The sequence below is a fragment of the Gekko japonicus genome, unplaced genomic scaffold (genome assembly GCF_001447785.1).
Source record: "Gekko japonicus isolate JY-2015 unplaced genomic scaffold, Gekko_japonicus_V1.1 scaffold84, whole genome shotgun sequence".
Lineage (NCBI taxonomy): Eukaryota > Metazoa > Chordata > Lepidosauria > Squamata > Gekkonidae > Gekko > Gekko japonicus.
Genome location: NW_015159712.1, coordinates 202,731 through 224,030, shown reverse-complemented (window position 1 = coordinate 224,030; position 21,300 = coordinate 202,731). Strand labels below are relative to the sequence as shown.

At 43.1% G+C, this 21,300-nt stretch overlaps 1 protein-coding gene across 1 annotated transcript in view; it reads right to left on the bottom strand.

Moving 5' to 3' along the window:
* Positions 1 to 21,300, bottom strand: part of CKAP5 (cytoskeleton associated protein 5) — a 128,787-nt gene that overhangs the window by 87,471 nt on the left and 20,016 nt on the right. The window contains 9 exon segments of the mRNA XM_015406899.1: positions 629 to 778; positions 2,228 to 2,332; positions 2,701 to 2,814; positions 10,763 to 10,866; positions 11,059 to 11,191; positions 14,375 to 14,546; positions 15,585 to 15,791; positions 16,999 to 17,192; positions 20,268 to 20,360. Of these exon segments, the coding sequence (XP_015262385.1) occupies positions 629 to 778; positions 2,228 to 2,332; positions 2,701 to 2,814; positions 10,763 to 10,866; positions 11,059 to 11,191; positions 14,375 to 14,546; positions 15,585 to 15,791; positions 16,999 to 17,192; positions 20,268 to 20,324 (1,236 nt within the window). The 5' untranslated portion in view covers positions 20,325 to 20,360.

The following is a 21,300-nucleotide window of genomic DNA, read 5'->3' as shown; positions in this document are numbered from 1 at the left end:
CCTATTTATTACAAACAAGTCCAAGAACAGTGAGAACCACTTGTTTGTGGGGGGGGGGGGGGGGGAGAACAGATGGGGAAGTCCTTGACTTCACTTTTCTGAAGCATTTAGATGAGCTCAACTCCAATATCCCTTTCAGTTTCAACAAAGGAACAAAACATTAAACTATTTTCCAATCAGTAGATTGGACAATACCCTTGTATGGGTTGTGCCTACCTCCTTGGTCCCATTGGCAGGATATACATAAATTTTTTGCAAAGGCTTTCACTATTCTGAGGTGCTCAACCCCCCCCCCCAGTTTTGATTGCAGGCCATTAGCAACAAAAGAGAACACCATCTATCGAAATCTGGCTGGGGAAATGCTGGTTAACTATAGTGATGGAGACAATTGCAGTATGAAAGCATTTAAGGGAAGGCAATATAAGACTAGAAATGTAAAATTTCCTACTATGGTATCAAGAACTGAAAGGCTTCTTTCTGATCTCGTTAATGAAGTGACTCTGATAATATGGAGGTGGGCTTGGAGGTTAATCAGGATCTGTTCCAGGTCAATTTGCAGAATCTGGAATCTCTGGAGTCCTTCAGCTAAAAGGATCCTCTTGAAGTATAGAAGGACCCTTGGCCTGACCTGCTGGATATGTTGTCTTCTTTTTTTTTTTAAAGAAGGTAGCATAGCTTCCTTATCTTTGTTCCCCACCAAGACGTCTTTCCCTGTTGTGTCCCCAAAGAATTTCTTTCCCTGGTAGGAGACGGTTACGATGAACGATGATTTTGAAGCCTAAGGAACAAGCAGAAAATTGCACAGCATCCAGACTGGCATCTGCAGATAATTCACAGACATTCTTGATTTAAAATAGATTTAGTTTGAGCCTGACAGGGTCAGGGCTGGATCCTGTAAACACTTCTCTGCCCAGATGATGGAGGCTCTGCAGACAACAGAGGCAGCTTCACTTGTTCTCATGCGGACAGCTGAGGCCTCAGTCTATCTTGAGAGAAAACTCATTCTGCCACTTTGGTCTCTGAGAATGATGTGTCCATCCTGGGGAGAACTGTTCCTGAAACAAGGCAGGCAATTGAGGCATCCACTATAGGCACCTTCAGCCTTTTCACAGTGGAGGAGGAAAGGGTGTACATTCTCTCATTAATCAAGGTTAAGCCTCTCCCTTTGCTCAGGGAGGCCCATGCTTTTGAGAACCTCATCAAAGAAATCTGGAAAAGGAATAATGTTGGGAACTGAGGCCAGTCAGGAAAAGAGCCTAGCAAGCTGCCTGTTAGAGGCATCTTAAGGAACCTCCAGGGCAGCTTGTTCTGCTAATCTTAGACTGGATGTTACCTTCTCCAGAAGGCATGAAAATTCCTCCTGTTTGAACAGCCTTGTAGAGACTGGGCCAGAAGAGGCTATTTCTTCCCCTGACCAGTCCCTTCCTCGTTATCTGAGGCAGAGTTCCAATGCAGTGGCTCTGAATAGCCAAAGGGGACAGAGTGTCTAAGCCTGGAGACGAAGGGCAGGGTTAAGCACCAATCTTGTCATCTACTGGGCCTAGAAGACGAGCTGTGATGGCAGGCTGTGGGTGGTTCTGGGATCAGGGGGAAACAGCCAGGCATCTCCAACAAATGGCACTGGCATCTTCTGGATCCCTTTCTCTCTTTTGGGGTGAGGGGGGAGAAGAAGAGTTGGAAGGTAGAGGTGGAAACCTTGCCCCTCTCTCTATGGCATTCCCACCCCCCTTCAAAGTCTGATCCTTCACCAATTTCTAAGCAATACAGGCACAGAGGTCTGGGTAGAGCGAAGCCCGATCAATAATGATTATGAGTGCAGAGGTGGAGGGAGCCACTGATGATTTCTTCAGATATTTCTTCATTTTTTCATGCTTTTTCTTGAGAGGCAAAAGAGCTGTGGAAGCTCATCTGTCCATGGGACAAGCATGGGTTGAGTGCCTCCTCAGTCGAGTGCCTTCTCAGGATAGCAGAAGCCTTTGCAACAGATTTGTATATGCCCTGCCCATGGAACAAGGAGGCAGCACAACCCATACAAGGATATTTCTACTGATAGAGAACCCAGTGTAATCAGAGAATTATGCTGTGGGTGACTTTATTAGAAATTTAGCAAAAGGAATCTTCCAAATTCAAGAAGCAGAAACTTGCACCACCCCAGTATCAAATGCTATTAAGACTATTCCTATTTAAGCCTTGTTTTGTAATCCAGTATATGAACATGACTACTCACATGACCTGCGTACTGCCCAAATTTCTTCCTGAGACCCGTAGCCAGTCCAGCAAGGCATTTTGCAGCCAAAGCAACCAACATTACATTGGTATCCTTTCCAACAACCTGTAAGGGAAAAACGACCTTATAAACCAGTACTTTAGAATATCAATATAAGAGCCAAACAAAATACTTGTTTCAAGGGGAAACCTCCTGCCAACCACAAGCCCCTTGAGACAAGGGCCTTATCCACTTTCCTGAAACATGGCCCAAGTGTAATATTGGCGAATGGTGCTCAAAAGAGCTACAGGTGGCATGTTAAAGAGTCATGAGGTTCCTAAGCCACTGAGTAACACTGAACTAGAATCTCTATCACTAACAGCCCTAGTCTGTGAATAAACTTATCACACATAATCAAAAATTTAAATGATGGTCCTATTGTGAGTGGTTGAATTTGTATCTGAAAAGTCTACTAGAATGGTAGAGTTACTTGCCTTCTTAAGTGCTTTCACCAAGTCTGCATAATCTCCAGCTTCTAGTTTGGGGTTTTTTACCAGCACTTCCACAGCTTCTAAAGCTTCTTTCCTCTCCTGCCATTTTTTGGCTTCCTGCAATGCAAAGCAATAAGCAAATATTCAAAGTTAACAGATTTGGGGAAAGTTCTGTAAGGTAAGCCAGAACGCACATGAAAACAGCTAGGAAAAAAACTACAGGCAAGCATCACATCTACAACATGTTTTTTCGACATAAACTGGAATGAAGATGTGACTTTGTTTTTTTTGTTTTTTTTTAATGGCTCCTGAAACATGCTTTTAATGTGCCATGTCTTCATATCTGTGTTTCAGATAATGCACCTGGGCATGTGTCAATAACTTATCCAGTGGGGGCAGCATTCTTACAATTATGAAAATACTAAATCAAGAAATAAACAGGTTGTTCACTTATAGCCAGTTTTTCTTTCAACGTCCATCTGTACCATTCACACCGATGGGCTCTGGCCTGCTCAAAATAGACATTCAGAAACTTCTACAGCTAATTTTTGGCATGAATGCCTCCTCAAAAATGCAAACTTGGAACGCACATGCTCTGAGAGGGTGGAACTGCACCCTTCTGCTCATTTCCTTCCAAATTGCAATACTACACCACAGCAAGCTAATACCACCTTTTGCAGGGAATGCAGGCAGGTCATGATTTTATACAAATGACCAGTCAAAGAACAACACCCACAAGCAAGCAACCTAGTTCTACTTCTTTGTGGTTATCATCGCATCACAGTAATGGGTACAGATACTTCAATAGAAAAAAGTGGAGAACTGCCCTTCCAAGGGGCATCTATCCTTGCACAAACTTCTAGGACGTAGACACATGTGGAAAGCTGAGCCCAGATAGCTGGCTCAACAGTTTTCTTGGAAAAGCATTGTCAAAAAGTGCCCCCCTGCCTGCCCAAACTAGGTCGGGGATTCTCTTCACCAAGAGGCTGGCTAGCTACAATTACAAAGAAGGTTAAAGGCACCTGCATACCTCTAACCACGTAGTGCTACCACCAGTCCTTTTATGTCCCTCCAGTCTAGAGCCAAAGGACAGACTCCAGACCTTACCGGGCTCAACCAGGGAATCCTCCCTGTGAGGTTGGCTCACAGCAGGAGACCCACAGGTTGTTCTAGAGGTAGTAACTGACAGTCTTAGGCACCAGAACATATTGCAGCACTGGAGACAGAAACCAGAAGTTAGTGAATAAAATATATGTTTAAATGCAGAGTATATTTAATTAAAGGTGCAGAATTATTTAAAATGATACTGTGAGTAAAAACAAAAAAGCTAAAAATTAACAAACTAGCTAAACACTTATAGAACCGTGGTTCTCAAAGACAAGATGCTACCCATTCAGTTCTGGGTCCAAATGTACTCCGTCTCCAGAGTCCTAAAAGCCAGGCTGGTTGGCTTCAGCAATCAGAGCTTCCAAGATGGCCGAAAGGTGAGCAAGGCAGAGTTACATGTCAGCTTCTTATGCAACACCATCATGCCCCCTGAATAGGAGTTAGGATAATTTATTTATTGTCTGAACCCAAAATGGTTGCTAGGTCTGGGCACCAATCAGGGTTCAAGCAATGTCTTCCAGATACAAGAAGGCCAATCAAAGAAAGGATGATTTCACTGGTCTCTGGTCATGTCAGAAGAGCAGGTGATATGATCTACAGTTTCACAGCACCAGTCCTTCCCACAGGATTTAACTGCTTTGGAATATTAATCCAAATCCAAGGCCAGAGAGGGAACATGTTATCTGGCAGGTGCAAAAGTGTTTGCTCTCCCTCCAGCACGGCTGTGTGAAACTAAGGAGACTTAAAGACAACATTTTTAACGAGCAGGCCACAGCCAGAATGAACCAAACTTTTAAAACAAACTCCATTTTGAATGAATCAAAGTTCTTGACAAGCACCTCTTTACAGAAAGCAGACAATGGAGCCAAAGCCCTGGTGGAACAGGCCTTGACTCTGTGAGGAACAGTTCTATGGTCTGTGTGACTCAATGACTCAGTCTCTTGGAAGACACTCATTTGTCCTTTTATGGTTTTGAACAGGAAACCTAGAATCTTGGCATCACAGAACGACAATGCTCTGCAGACATCTCAAAAGCGTGCTGAGGTCCTTCCAACTCAGAAATGGGAGTAGGGAAAAAAGGAGGGGAGGACAGAGTCCTGATTTAGATGGAATTGTGACTCTACCTTTGGTAGGAAGGAGAGATCTAAAGTGAGGAGCATCTTCCCTTTGTGGAAACATGGGAACAGTGAATCAGATTTGAATACTGACTGCTAAGATGCCCTTATAGGCAAGTGCATCACTACAAGGAACAGTACTTCCAGGGAGATCAGAAAAACGGTCACAAATTGTGAATGGCTCGAAAGCCTTGTTCATTAGTTGTATCATGAGAAGCTAAAGTTTCCCAGCTACAATCAGATACTGGAAAATATAGTTGAATATGACCCCAGAAGAACTGTGTCACCACAGGTTAAACAAAAAGTGCACATATCTGGAGGAGAGGTTGGGAAGCAAAGATAGCAGCCAGAGGGGCTTTAACAGATTATTGTGCCAATCCTAGGAATTGAAGATGAAGAAGGTACTCTAAAGTGGAAGGCTAGAAAGCTAAGGAAGGCTAGAAAGCTAAGGTGCCTCTTCGGTTCAATTTACACTCATAGGATCATCTGGTGGATGGCTTCCTAACATTCAGGAGGACCTCTCTTCACAACTGATTGGCTGAATCCTCCAAGATTTGAAGTCATTCTTGACGATAGAATAGCAGGTCTTGGTCCCAGGACAACTGCAGGACCTTTGTAAACCACAGCTGGCTATATGAGTGCAATGTGATCAGGATGCAGACTGTGCAATTCCCCTAAGACTTTGGTAACAAAGGGAACAGGAGGGAATGCACAGAAAAAGCATACTGACCATGTCCAAAGGCAGGTATCTGCCATGGAATGTTGAACTTTGCCTGCTCTGGAGCAGAAGCATCTGCATTTCCTGTTGTGGCTGGTGACAAAGAGACAGATATGTGGGTAACCCCACTGCTGGAACACAAGGCACATATATGCAGCTTTGATTTTCCATTCATGAATTATGGGTCTCTGACCAATGAGGGCATCCGTCTGGATATTGTCTTCCCCATGACAGGGAACAGAGTATAGTTCAAATTGATCTATCTCTCCTACAGGCAAGAGGCAGTGTTCAGGATGCTATTCCACCCTGCTCATTTACACAGTAAAAGGCTGTGTTGTTGTTGGTCACCTGCACTACTTTGCACTGCATTAGAGCAATTCTCCAATCTGGTGGGAGATATGACCTACAAGTACAGCACCAACAAATTGAAGAAGTCTTGACAGTTCTGGATGTGACTTCTCTCCTTTGACACAGAGCCAAATTTAAGCTAGGATACCCAAGGTTGTTCAAACTAGGAGGGAGAAAAGAAATTATGCAGTCAGGAGCCAGATGTCAATGTATGGGAAGACTAATCCTTCAATGCCAAAAGTTTGCTGCAATCACTGCCATGCACTTGATGAAAACCTTTGGGGGCAGTGAAGAAGCTGAAGGGCAACATCTTGTACTGGAAGTGGCATCTCCCATAGCAAACCATATAGAAACACATGATGTTGCGGTCAGATGGAGATATGGGAATAGGTGTGCTTGAGACAGACAGACCTGGCTCCTGGTGTCAAGAGGGGCAGGATGGAAACCATGGTCATCATTGAGAACTTTGAGACACCAAATCCACCAATGCTCCTGAGACTGAGAATGGGGTGGAGACCTCTACCTGTTGGAACACTGAATTACTGAGAGTAAAAACCCAGGACTTTCTGGGAGCAAGAAACAGGTTCTATCACCTCTTTTAGCAGGAGGGAGTCTATCTCCTGATGGAGAACAGTAGAAAGAGGGCTAGACAGAAACACTATGAATGGGAAAAGAGAACTGAATTCGATTACATCCCCCAGCCTTATTCGTAAGCATCCAAAGGTCGTTGATATCAAGTTCTAGATAGCCAATATTGGCAGAAATAAGAATATATCGCCTCGACGCTCCAATCTTTTCTCACAGAAAAAACGCTCCAACCCCTTAATCATCTTGGTTGCCCTCTTCTGTACTTTTTCCAACTCTGCAATATACTTTTTCAGATACAGCAACCAGAACTGTATACAGCATTCCAAATGAGGCCACACCACGGCTCTATACAAGGACATTATGATATTGCCCATTTCATTTTCAGTTCCTTTCCTAACAATCCCCAACAGGAGCTCAAGAGCCCCAAAATCAGAAAACCACAACTGTCTTTCTCTTTAGACCATAAGTATCAAAGTCAGTACCAAAACTATCAACTTTGTAATGCCATTTCTGCCACTTCTTTGGTTTCAAGTACTCTGGCCTCAAACTTTAGTTACTCACGATGAGAACAAGACATGAACAGTTCTGCCAGAGGAAGGCAGTCTGAGAAGAAACTGAGTCAGTCTGCTGGGCAGGCACAAAGAACATAGTAGCAGTGTGGGCCACTGAATCTGCGGCTCAGGGGGCTTTCTCCCACAAGAGAACACCAAGACTCAGTTTCCTATTTTTCCTTGCCTGGATGGTGAAACAAAGGGAATGGGAACAGAATTCAACCTTGTGGGCCTCCCCAAGCATAAAAGACACTGGTTGGGGGGGATCAGTGAATGGAACATTAGTACTCCAAGACCTATACAACTAAATGGTAATTGGTTGTGCCATAGGCACCCTGAAAACTACATAAAACTATCAACTATCTCACTGCTAGGACAATTTTTAAAGATGAAATAACTAGCTAAGGAGAGAAATGTTTTTTTCCTCAGAGAAGATTCACATTACTCTGAACAGCGTAGTGGACAAAAAAGGAACTAAGCAGTAAATCGTAACTCCCTCCCCAACCCTGAGTCTGCAGTCCAAGGTTGCAGTTCTGAGAGGGGAGGTCTTTACACCAAATGGCTAGCTCTAGAAGCTAAATGTTTGAGCTGCTGTTCTGTCCAGGTGAAAAGCCAATTGGTGTAACGCAGAGAAAAACCACAAATTTGGAACAAAGCAATTTTAGTTCAAGTTGTTTATTCAATGATGCAATGAAAAAAAATCTACCAAATATTAAACTGTTAGACATGGGGCCATTTTGAATTAGACAGCTAAGAAATGTTTAGTAAATTTACTTAGTTATTAGACTTCCCTTATATAGTCAAGTTTATTTATTTATTTATTATATTTATACCCCACCCATCCTGCGAACAGGCTCAGGGCGGCTAACAAGAGCAGTACAATGTACCTAATTGGCATAAACCATAAAAGTTTAAAACAACATAAAAATACATACTAACTCATATCAGCATTCTAAAAATAACAGCAATAAAGTGCTTGCAGTGCTAAAAGATTAGATAGCGTGCTCTTCAGATCTAAATCCACGTTGACCATCCGATCATCATCCCTCGAGCAGATAGAGGCCTAGTGATGCATCTGGCCAGTCCTAGGTTCCAGAAGTTCAATAGAATCGTTGATGGTAACAATAGTGGCGGCTCCTATTTGAAGGCCGGGTGGAAGAGCTTCGTCTTGCAGGCCCTGTGGAACTGTAAAAGGTCCCGCAGGGCCCTGATCTCCTCCGGGAGCTTGTTCCACCAGTAAGGAGCTGCCACAGAAAAGGCTCTGGCCCTGGTAATGACGAGCCTTGCATCCTTGGGGCCCGGAATAGTCAAGCGATGTTGGGCCCTGACCGTAGTGCTCTCAGCCTGGCTGCGGCGTTCTGCACCAGCTGCAGCTTCCGGAATTGGGACAAGGGCAGCCCCATGTAGAGAGCGTTGCAGTAGTCAAGTCTCGAGGTGACCGTCACGTGGATCACTGTCGCCAGGTCGCAGCGGTCAAGGAAGGGAACCAACTGTCAAACCAGCCGAAGTTGATAAAAGGCCAATTTAGCAGTGGCCGCTACCTGGGCCTCTATTGTCAAGAAGGCATCCAGGAGCACCCCCAAACTCCTAGCCTCCGACACTGGCACGAGAGGTGCCGCATCGAAGGCCGGAAGCAGGACCCCCAACCCTGAGCTGCCACGACTCAGGCGCAGGACCTCTGTCTTTGCCAGGTTCAGTTTCAACTGGCTCAGCTGAAGTCAACTAGCCACAGCCTGTAACGCCCGGTCCAGGTCTTCTGGTCCGGAGTCGGACCGGCCACCCAACATCAGATAGAGCTGGGTGTCATCAGCGTACTGATAGCAACCCAGCCTATACCTCCGAGCCACCTGGGCAAGGGGGCGCATAAAGATGTTAAACAACATCGGGGGCAGCACTGCGCCCTGGGGTACCCCACACTCCAGTGGGCGTCTCCTGAACTGCTGTTCCCCAAGCACCACCCTTTGTCCCCGACCCTGGAGAAAGGAGACAAGCCACTGTAAAGCGAGCCCCTGTATGCCCACGTCGGTGAGGCGGTGGTCGAGCAGCTGGTGGTCGACCATGTAGAACGCAGCCGACAGGTCTAGCAACAGCAACGTCGCCGAACCACCCCGATCCAGGTTCCTACGGAGGTCGCCAGTAAGAGCAACCAACGCCATCTCCGTCCCATGACCTGGGCGAAAGCTGGACTAGAAGGGATCTAAAATGGAAGCGTCATCCAGAAAACCCTGAAGCTGTACCGCCACCGCCCTCTCAATCAATTTGCCCAAATAGGGCAAATTGGAGACCGGCTGATAGTTGGCCAATTCGGCCGGATCCAAAGATGTTTTTTTCAGGAGAGGACGGACTATTGCCTCCCTGAGACCCGGTAACCGTCCCTCAGCGAGGGACTTGTTGATAATCTCCCTAAGAGCTCCTCAAAACCCCTCATGGCCCACTTTAATGAGCCAGAAAGGGCACGGATCAAGGATGCACATGGTTGAGCGTACAGTTACGAGTAATCTGTCAACTTTCTCAAGGCTGAGCAGGTCGAAATGATCCAAGACTGACGCAGATGTGCAAGGGGCCTCAAGTTCACTCACTGTTTCAAATGTGGTGGGGAGGTCACGGCGAAGTGTCAAGACTTTATCCGCAAAATAGCTCACAAAAGCCTCACAGCCAATCTCCAATTCCCTCACATTTGGGCTACCCTGAGGCAGAACTGTTATGGACCTAATTGTTCCAAATAATTGGGCTGGGTGTGAGCTGGCGGACGCAATCCCAGCTGCAAAGCCGCAATCTCTTTGCAGCCTTGACTGCCATCTCATAGGATCTCATAAATGTCCTATAAGATGCTCTTGTAGCTTCGTCATGGACACGTCGCCATCATCTCTCTAGCCATCTTAACTCCCGCTTCATGCCCCTCAGGTCCTGGGTATACCATGGAGCAAGGTTGGAGCGGGAGCACAGAGGGCGCTGGAGAGCGATCTTGTCGATGGCCGTAGCAAGTTGGCTACGCCAGTCCTCGACAAGCTCATCTAACGAGCCGCCGGGGGGCATCGGATCCCGCAGGGCCCTCTGAAACTGCAGTGGGTCCATTAGGCTCCATGGGCAAGCTCAAATACACTCGCCACCTAAACAGGGTCAGGGTGGAACATTCAGTCGGACCTTCAGGGCATGGTGGTCCAACCATGGTACTGCCAAGGCAGTAATCCGGTCCACTGTTAGCCCAGCCGCGAAGATCAAATAGAGTGTGTGTCGGGCCCGGTGAGTGGGAGTCGTTATAAATTGGGAGAGTCCCAGTGCTGCCATGGACAACGCCAGGTCCGCAGCCTGTATTGAGGTCGCGTCATCAGCATGGACGTTGAAGTCACCCAAGACTATAAGCCTAGGGTACTCCAGCGCCCAACCTGATACGGCCTCCAACAGGGACGGTAGGCTATTGGCCAGCGCGTTAGGCAGTCGGTACACCAGCCAAATCGCCACACTCTCCCTGGCTTCCCACGCTAGGCCAACACACTCCCAGTTGAAAGTACTCCCACTATAAAAGTGGTATAGAACAGGACCATTAACTATGCAAGAAGGAAACTGTACAGAATGTAGTGACTCCAGTTCAAACAGAGATTACAAAAGGTCTAAGGATTAACTGTATGATCACTTACTATTTTGTCATAGAAGTCTTTAGGAAGTTTGGAGAGAATTTCCACAGCTTCCAATAGTTCATAAGCATCTATCTGTGGAACAGCTTCATCGCCATCATCTCCTCCTGCAGGGAAAAGAAGATAAAGCCAGATATGGGTTGGCTGTACCATTATGTTCAACAAGAGTCAGGGAGGAATGAATATTAACTGTACAAATAATGACATTTCTGGAATAACAGTCTGTTTTCTTCCTGACAAGCTCAGTCTTACCCTAATCAACAAGGTTCCCAAGAGTAAAGTTTCATGTCAAGTATTACCTCCATCTGCATCTCCACCAGCTGCCTGTTGCTGTTCAAATTTTGCTTTCATTTCTTGCTGGGAATGGAGGAATCTGGTCTGCTTGGGAGCAGATGATGGTAGTTTGACCCATTCTTCTTCCAGTTCTTTTAACTGCAAAAATCAAAACCAACTGTAAACTGCAAGAAATACAAGCCATATGGACACACTGCTGCTTTCCCATAAGACCAAATACAAACTGCCTAACCAACTGCAAAGTTAGCTAGAGGTGAAAGAAGCTGGGTAATGTAGGTTGCTAAAATGCATTCAAGTCAATCACACTAAGTTCAGATGACACGAAATAACCATATTAATTGAAAACTCTCCCATGACCATACATCAAGTTTGAGCTGCTCCATGTATACATCTAGCAATTACACTTCATACAATTAATGTTAATACTTGCTAACCTGGATATCACACATCAATTTTACATCATTTCATCAAGTCTAGCAAACTATGAAAAAGCAAGCTAGAAGTGGGAAATCTATCATGAAACTGCTGTAAATTCAATAAAATGTGTGACTTGACTTTACAATTAGAAGATGGAGACACTGAAACAGAACCAAGTGCTTCATTACATATAACAGATATTTTTGCTAGTGAACAATGATAGCACAAGCAAGAGTTAAGTAGGCATTTTGCACTTCCCCCCACAGGAACAGAGTCCCAGTTAAAATAATTTATATGCTACTTTTTTAAAGCAGACAATTCATAAATAAATGCCCAATCTAGCAAAAAAGCTAAAATGCCACTCTACTGGGATGAAAGTTTGATTGCAAACTGCAATGATTAAAGTTCAAAAAAACTGTTTTCCAAATGTACAGAATTATACTGCAAAAGTTTCACCATGTGTATTTTCACATGTCATTCATACGTCCACTGTGTAAAAAAATCTTAAGGAGGCTGTAGTTGGACCACTCTTGACAAAAACCATCCTTGGATCCTTCAGATCCAGCCAATTACTGCCCAGTTTCAAACTTATCATTTCTGGGTAAGGTGACTGAGAGCGATAACTGAGCAGCTTCAGGGTTTCCTGGATGACACACTGGCACTGGGTCTGTTCCATTTCGGCTTCCGCCCCAGTCACAGGATGGAGACTGTGTTGGTCGCCCTGTCGGATGATCTCTGTAGACAGCTGGATCGCGGCAGCGTTCGACACAGTTAATTACGATCTTCTGACCTTCATCGATGTAGGAGTTTGTGGTGTGGCCCTTAAACGGCTTTCCTCATTTCTCCATGGTCAGGGACAGAGGGTGGCACTAGGTGACGATGTGTCCTCTAGGCAACCATTTTTATGTGGGGTTCCTCAAGAGGCCCTCCTCTCCCCAATGTTCTTTAACATCTATATGCACCCCCTCACCCAGCTGGCAAGGAGTTTTAGGCTTGGGTGTCATCAATATGCTGATGAGACTCAGCTGTATCTGTTATTGGATGGCCAGCCAGCTAATGCCCCACAAAACCTGGCTGAGGGATTGGAGGCCATGGTGGGATGGTTAACAAACAGCAGGCTGAGACAGAATCTGACAAAGATGGAGGTTCTGTGACTGGAGGGGTGTGTGCTTTGGGACTGGAGTTCAGGCTTCCGGCTCTTGATGGGGCGCCACTGACACCGGTGCCATCCGTCAAGAGTTTGGGCATGACCTTGGATGCCTCCTTATCAATGGAGGCCCAAGCCACACGTTACTAGGCTGGTGTTTTTTCATCTTCACCAAGCTTAGCAACTGGCTCCTTTCTTGTTGTGCCTTGACCTAGCCATGATAATGCATGCAATGGTCACCTCCAGATTAGAGTACTGTAACTCACTCTACGCTGGCCTACCCTTGAGACTGATCTGAAAATTCCAGCTGATACAGAATGCGGTGGCCTGAGTCCTGATGGGAACATCATAGACGGCACATATAAAACCTGTGCTGCACCAGCTACACTGGCTCCCAGTGGAGTACTGAGTCAGGTTCAAGGTTCTGGTGTTGACCTTTAAGGACTTAAGCAGTCTGGGACTAACATATCTATGACACCTTCTCCTCTGATATGTCCCCAGGAGCCTTATGCTCTTCAAACAACAGCTTGCTGGTGATCCCTGGCCGTAGGGATGTCCGGCTGTCCCCGACCTGGTCGAACTCTTTGCCAAATGGCATCAGGGCCCTGAGGGATCTTATGAAATTCCATAGGGCCTGTAGGGCAGAGATATTCCACCAGGCTTTCGGTTGAGAGCAGCAATGATTTCCTCGTTGGCTGGCACCCATCCTCTTCCCTCCCCCTTTTGTTCTCAGTTCCCTTTCTCCCTGCCCAGAAAATTGGCCAGTAGTCCAGAACTGGGATAAAAAACATTATAGGACACCATCTTGGATCTTTTATTTTGAATTTAAATTTTTATTATGCTGCATATTGAATTTTAATGTTTTATATACTTAACGGCATTTTGCCCTTTTGTACATCACCCAGAGCCCGGCGTAAGCTGGGATATGGCGATTAATAAATCAAATAAATAATAACAATAAAAACAGCAACAACAATAACAATAACAACAAGTCCCGTTGCATGAGTGCATTAGCACACTGAGTCATTTGTCACCACTCTGATCTGGCCTGTACTGCCTGGCTGAGTAAGGTCCAGGCTGCAAACACTTTGTGCATGCATGTTCTAGTATAGCTTTGCCATGATTGTTCCCCCCCCGTAGCTGCCCTAAACTTCTAACAAGTTACAAGAAAGGTGCTTTCCTTGGCTGTCTTGATTGAGAGACTACTACACATCCACTAATGCAGTGGATTTTAAACAATGCATAACTTCTTTATGATGACCCTGGGGTATACACCATCTAACCATGAATGTAGGTTAACACCAAACACAAGACCAGGCACCATGCTGAATGCCACTGCTGCACACATGCAAGAACACTATTTTGAAATGCTATTCTCTTTAAATTGCAAATAATGTAAGGCAACCATATGAGGTAGTCAAACTAGTAGCAGAACAGACACTGCAAATAAAGCAAGCTTGGTTTTAAAATATATACTTTGCAAGCCTCAAATTATCCCTGCTAAGAATATAACTAGAAAACACCCATGGATTCCACAGTACAAGAATAGTATGAACAAGAGCGCTCAGCAGAATACAATGCACTTGTCAATGGCAAGATTATTTGTAGATAGCTATGTAGGTTCTGAAGGCTGACTGGAGATGGACTTAGAGGTTATTCTTCTGGGACAAAGTTTTCATTGTCACAAGAGCATGAGGAAGCATATAGCTAATGGGCATTTTCTTGCTAAGAAAGAGCCAGAAACTTGCCAAGCTTACCTGGACAGAGTTTATATTCTGTAATGGAGGCCTAAGTGCATCCCTTATCCATCGATAGATCTCTACGGCAAGAAGTTTGGCTTCATCTCGAACAGCCTTCTCTCGAGACTCAAAAAGTTTTGGCAATACTTTGATTATTGGTTTCAGTGAGATTATTTTTGAACCAAATTCACTGCAACATAAATAGATACATATAATTAGCTTACCATTGCATGATTATGGCATACATCAGCTCTAGTGAGCCCTTGAAGATTATTTTAAAAGCATAAAATCCAACTTGCTATGCAAATGGGTCCCCCTACATTCCTCTTGTATGGAACTTTTAGGATGACCCGCTTTTGTGTCACATCTATTAACTATCTTTAGTAAGGTGGTAATATTTTCATTGCGCTATAAATGAGAGTGTGTTGCAACCCAAAACTTCAGCAACAGCTAAGAAATAAACTTGTAAGAGCTACAGAACATATACAGAATATCAAAATACTATTATTTTTCCCCAATAAAAACTGCAAGAATGCATAACTAATTCCAGACTCTTGAAGATAGAAATTGTATTATTTCACTGAACATCAGTTTAGCACAGATTCACTCATTAAACACTTAACACATAGAAACCTTTTTCTTAACTAGAATTAAATTATTATTCCACTGTTGACAAACAAAATGTGTCTAATGGCTGAAATCCCAAGAATTATTTAGATGTACCGAGCAGCTAGCCATAACCTAAGCGGGATTTGTCTCCTGACTTTAATCAAAATGTCATCACCAAAAGCCACTGTTTGAAAAACTGGGGGCAGGGGGGGAAGAGGATCTGGTGTGCTGGCATTTAAGTAACAAATGCAAAACTCTCGGGAGTCTAGCATTAAGATGTCAATTGTTTTGATCATGGCCAAAGATTTTACAGTTCCTTTGGCATATCATTTACAATTCTTTACAGAATCTAAAAAACAACCACCGAAGGCATCCAATCTCTGAAATACGCCTATGAAGAATCCCTTTAAGAAGTAGTAACTGGATCAAATATTTGCCTTGGCAGCACAACAACCTACTATGGAGTCTGATGAAGTAATAATTTCAATAATCTGTTTTCCAGAAGACAGAGTGAACATAATTGTTGTTTTACTGCTCTTTAAAACAGACTACAATACCAACATCCATTAATTATCATCTCCTCCCCATTAGTACAGCAGTTTCTTCCACATAATCTTACCTTAGTGCTCTCCTTAGTGTCTCTATACATGCTACTATGATCTTGGGGTTCTTGTTGTCCAAGCCTTTAAGTAGCTCTTCTTGTACCACTTCCCCCTTTTCAATTTCAACAAACATAAGACATATGTCTATGCCCAGCTCCTTGGCTCTCACTTTAGGCTGGTTGAATACTTTATTTACAACTCCAGAGACTACTTCACCTGTTGTTCTTTTAAAGTAAGAAAAGCACATCATTAGGCAACACAATACTGTGCTATAAAGTTAATAGCCCTATTATCTTTGGTAAGAATACTCTCTTTTCCAAATGTGTTATTATGCCACTAATTCCCTTTACATATGCTTCCATTTACGGCTGGACTTTTGTATACATTATTATAAAGCCTAAAGCACATGCTTAATTATTCAAATCACAACTGGTTCTGTGCACATGAACAGTACCCAGCCTAATAGAATCTGACCTTAAAGTTCTGACGTTCAACAAAAGAGTCATACCCACCCTAAGCAATATATAAATATGTCCCTGAAATACAGAATTATCTTACATTCTACAGATACATATTAAAGCCTGGTTCACACACATGCAAGTGCATTTCTGCCAGGTCAATGTGTGAACCAATTCTAATGAGAAGTACTGCATCAGAGATTTGGAAATTCAGTTTCCCATGGCCAGTTCACACATTCATGTCATTCCTTTAACAGACATTGAAACAATCAGCTTCCATGTGTCAACCATCCCACAGCCCACATCTGAAACTACTCCCCCTGAGGCAGCTAGATTATGAACCCCTATTTTGAAAGAGGTGAGTTAACTGTCAGAATTTAAAAACTCCACAAAAATACTATGCTGGTCTAGAACAAGTAACAGTAGTACTTCACAAGCCAAAGAAAGAACCAACTGGAGTTTGATCTGATGTATGTAGAACAGGATGAAGCAAGTATCTGCTTGAGGCTCAGAAGACACAAGCCATAACATACAACAGTGGGTTACCATTGATTTTTACCATCCTTTTTGCACAGGTCTTAGCTACAAAACAGCATGTCAAGAATTTAGTTATCTCAAGCAAGTCTGGATTTTAAATAAATCACCTGGTTATTTGCTATAACCCTGACAATGTAGGTTTCAATCCATATAGCTAAAAAAACTCTTTAAACCATTGCAATAATATGAATTTTGGGCAATTAATTTCAAATATAATAGCTGCTTAAGGCACTCAGCAGGAGAAGTAAATTCATAGAATTAAGAGTAAGACCAGGGCAACAAGTAAGAACAGATGTTTTCACTCGGATATTTATTGAATCTTAAGAGGGGTCAGCCCCATTCAGGTAAAACTTCCAGACCAGCAGCTGTTACGCAACATCACTGCAAATGTTCGTACAGTCCCCTCCAAAAGAAACATACTGAACAATAAACTTACTTTCCTGCTACATGCGCATTTTCAACATAGGCAAGTGCTGCTTCTAATCCTTTCAGCTGAGCTACTGCATTGGAATCTATTACAAATTTCTTTATAAGTCCAAGGTACTTGGACCATTCAGGGCTCTTCTCGTCATCTATTTTCTCGAACAGCTTCAAAGCTTCTTCATAGCCATTTAATCTGGCTTTCCACAACTAGGAAAAGAAGGCTCCAGTTAGATTTCTGCTGGCAATGTTAATTTCCTTTCATTCCAACAAGTACAGAAAAGCAGCATGTGAATGTATAGCTATGGATATAAATGCCAGCTATTCTTATTGTCTTCTACCTCAAAAACATTACAGTGTGAAGCTATAGTATATAAAGAAAAATTTGTCTGTGGCCTCAAGAACACAACTGAACAGTGGTTCCCAAGCTGGCTCAGTACAGTACATGCTATGTATCAAAAAAAATCCCTGATGTGTCTGAGAAATCATGCACTAGATCATTATTCATTTTTACCACCTCAAATTATTACATAGAAGATTAGAACTTGTATAAAAATTATTTTGAAGTGATCCATAAATAAATTTGGCTATTCTGTAATGGAAATAAAACCCCAAAATAACTGCTGACAGAACAACAAAATAATGCCGGGGGGGAGGGGGAGGCAAATATTTAATGGAGGGCTGGCTTTGCTTAGTGTAAGACTATAAATGTATGGAAAAAGCACAGTATAAATACACCCTGGCCTCACTTCTTCCATCAACACCATCGTAATTTACACCATCTTCCTCTTATTCCAAAAATATCAGAATGAAAGGCTTTCAAGGAAGAAAAAATAATAAATTCAGAACTTGCATCAGAAACCTGAGAAGCATTCAAGCACACAGTTTTACATACTCTTAAGTAGAACACTATGATAATATCACAGTACTTGTCTCCATTTCTTTCATGGCTAAAGGACTTGTACTCACTCAAACCAATATGTGAGGCCAAATTTCTCAGCTCTAAATTATCAAAGTTCTACCTGTAGTGAATCCTACGTTTTAGATTCCTTGTGGGAATTACATGATAGAATACATCTATTAAATTATAGAACTTGTTGAGCCTCTGGACAGTTGTAGATTTTGAAAGCAAGCAGCAGACAATACCACAAAATGGCTGTCAAACAGCCAATCACAGAATATTGGAAAGTTTCAACAAGTGTCCTCTTATGAAGGAGCTAGCCATTTCCAAATGCATACTCTCCCTACAGACATAAAAGTGACTCCTTCTGAGGATTTCCAAAGCACTTCTTCTTCCAGTGAGATGGAGGAAAGTTAAGACTGGCTTCTTTGATCTGGAGAAGAAATGCTCTGGGGAAGAAGGCAGTGGACCCACAGGCACCAACCACATTGGGGATTATTGGTAATGATAAAACAAAGTATACTTTTGTCACAAATAAAATAGTTTTAATGAAATACTGTGATGTGTATAGCAACTGCCTATAAGGACAGCTCCACAACTTTTTTCCTGGGGTTTCTGTCAAATGATTCCCAATTTATAAGGTCAAAAGGCCAGAAGTTTTTCATGATGGTATCAGTGATGTTTTCAAAATAATCACCAAGTTTAATTTTGCTACATCACTTTGAGTGCTCTGGTTAAAAGACTCCTATATGCAAAAAACCAAATATAGCTTCATTACTAAATTAATACATTTTAATTTCAGCTAGTTCACTCAGAATCTATGTACCATTTTCTCTCTTTCCTCAAAAATTCTAGCCAACAGAAAATATTAATAGTGTACCAGCTTTTCAGGTCATGACAAAATTCCCAAGTCAAAGACCAACATGTGTTAATTTGGTATGACCTGGCATGAAAAACTAAGAGATATTGCACTGATCCCATAATAGTTCACATATTAAAGGTTTCTCTTGCTCGAGAGCTAGTCGAATCTGACTCTAGGGGGCAGTGCTCATCTCAGTTTCCAAGCCGAAGAGCCAGCGCTGTCCAAAGGCGTTTCCATGGTCATGTGGCCAGCATGACTAAATGACAAAGGTGCACAGAATGCTGTTACCTTCCCACTGAAGTGGTACCTATTTATCTACTTGCAATTTCTTGCTTTCAAGCTGTTAGGTTGGCAGGAGCTGGGGCCATTTCATTAAAGCTTTTACATTACTAGATCCTAAAACATAAGACTGAAAGTAACAGGTTTCTAACTTTTGGACTATTTTGTCTTTTTTCAGCAGGTTCAAGAGATAGATAAGTGTACTGGTCAACAAAGACATCTGAACCCATCCAGAATATTTAACTGTAAGCTCTGCCTGATACAAGACATTTACTTAAAGAAAATGTTTTAGGGAGGATTCTTCTCATCACATTCTTATTGCCATTTGTCCCACTAATTATCTGAGACATGACCATCAGAGATGCTTCATGTGGAACAGCCAACAAATACAAGAACTACAGAACATCAATATTAGCAAAACAGAAGCCACATCTCTTTCAGGAACACCTTGATTTACATATGCTTCAAATTCAAAAGATGACAGTCAATTACCTAGCTTGGAGAAGCACTGAGAGTAAACAGGCATAGCCATTTACCATGTGACAACTTATCGCAATTATACATCTACCCAACTGGTAAGCGATCCACATGTAGCATGTTCATTTGCTGAAAACTGTATCACACCTTTGGACCCCCTACATTTCTGATCAAATGTATCTAAACTTTTATCCACAATTTGGCAGGATATTAAAGACTTGCAGTTAACTAAATGGTTCTGTGCACACAGTAATAAACTGGTAAATAATCAGTCGGTAAATACAGATGACCCATTTACCATCTGCTTAAATATTCAACTCCGTCTGAGCTACAATTCGTATACATAACCACCACATCCTCTGTATAAACATGACTTTGCAGCAAACCCTGAAGAGTTCATTTACACAGTTTGTTAAAAAATATACCAACGCAACCTTCTGTTTCACAACATCCCTCAAGATGAGAACAGTAGACTCTCTAGGGTTGCCAATCTCCAGGTAGAGATCTACGACTGTTATAACTGATCTCCGGCAATATAAATCAGCCCCCCTGGAGAAAATTGCTGTTTTGGAGGGAGGACTCTATGGCATTGTATCCCGCTGAAGTCCCTCCCCTCCCCAAACGCCATCCTCCCCAGGCTCCACCCCCCAAATCTCCAAGTATTTTCCCACCAAGAGCTGGCAACCCTAAGACTCTTCCAGTATCGCTTGTAGTCTGAAGCCAAACAAGGAAATCACACCAGGTTTTAGGGACAAGGTGATCTTACCTTGTGTTCACATTTCTGATCAATGGGTAATTTCATCCATTCACTATCATCCCCCATGATGCTTCGAGCTTCCTTATTGAATCACACTAACTCCTGAGAAAGAAAATAAGATCAGATTAATAACTTCCTGGAATAATGAGAAAAGCAAAGCAAGCATATTTGAGCAATAATGAGAAAATCTCAAGTTGTAGCATAAAAACCAACTCCTCCTTCATCCCCGAAAGCAACATACCAATAGAATTTTGATATTCTGTATGCTTATTTTTGGCATACTCCAAGTGCAAATTCTATACTCACGTTCAATTTAATTTTTATCCCATCTTTCCTCCAAGGAGCTCAGGGAAGCATAGAGACCAGGGGACCCCTACCTTTCTGAGCCCATGAGCACCTTTGAAATTATGACAGTGTAGTGCGCACAGCCATAAATTGGCTGCCATAGGAGGCTGAGCCAGTAACAAAATGGTTGCTGCAGCAGCTTAATCTTCAGTCACACAGTGAAAATTCTTGTGCTGTGGAGGTAGCTTCTGCCAAGGCAATGTTTTTAAAAATCTGCACAGCCAATCAAATCCCCAATAGCCAATCAGAAGACTTGTTAAGCAAAAGCCTACCTGGCCCCACCCACTTTCTGAATACACGCAGTGGGTGTCAAGAAAGCTGTTGGTGGACATTATGATGCCCATGGGCACTATGTTGGGGACTCCTAGACAGTTGTCTTCCCATAAATTAACCTCCTGAACCTGCGATGAAACTAGACCAAGGTCCCCCAGTAAACTTCACAGCTAAACAGGGGATCTGAACCCAGGCCACTATCCACATCACAGCACAGTTTCTGACATACAATGACTGACTGAAATAATTGTCATTTCCTAACACAGAAAGAAATGAATGAGACAGGGAGAATAACAGGAAAGAGAGGATAAGAGTCTGGATGGGTAGGCCTCTTGGTGCTTGGGGGGTCAACAGTGGGAGGGCTTCTAATGTCCTGGCCCCATTGGTGGACCTCCTGATGGCACTGGTATTTCTGGCCACTGTG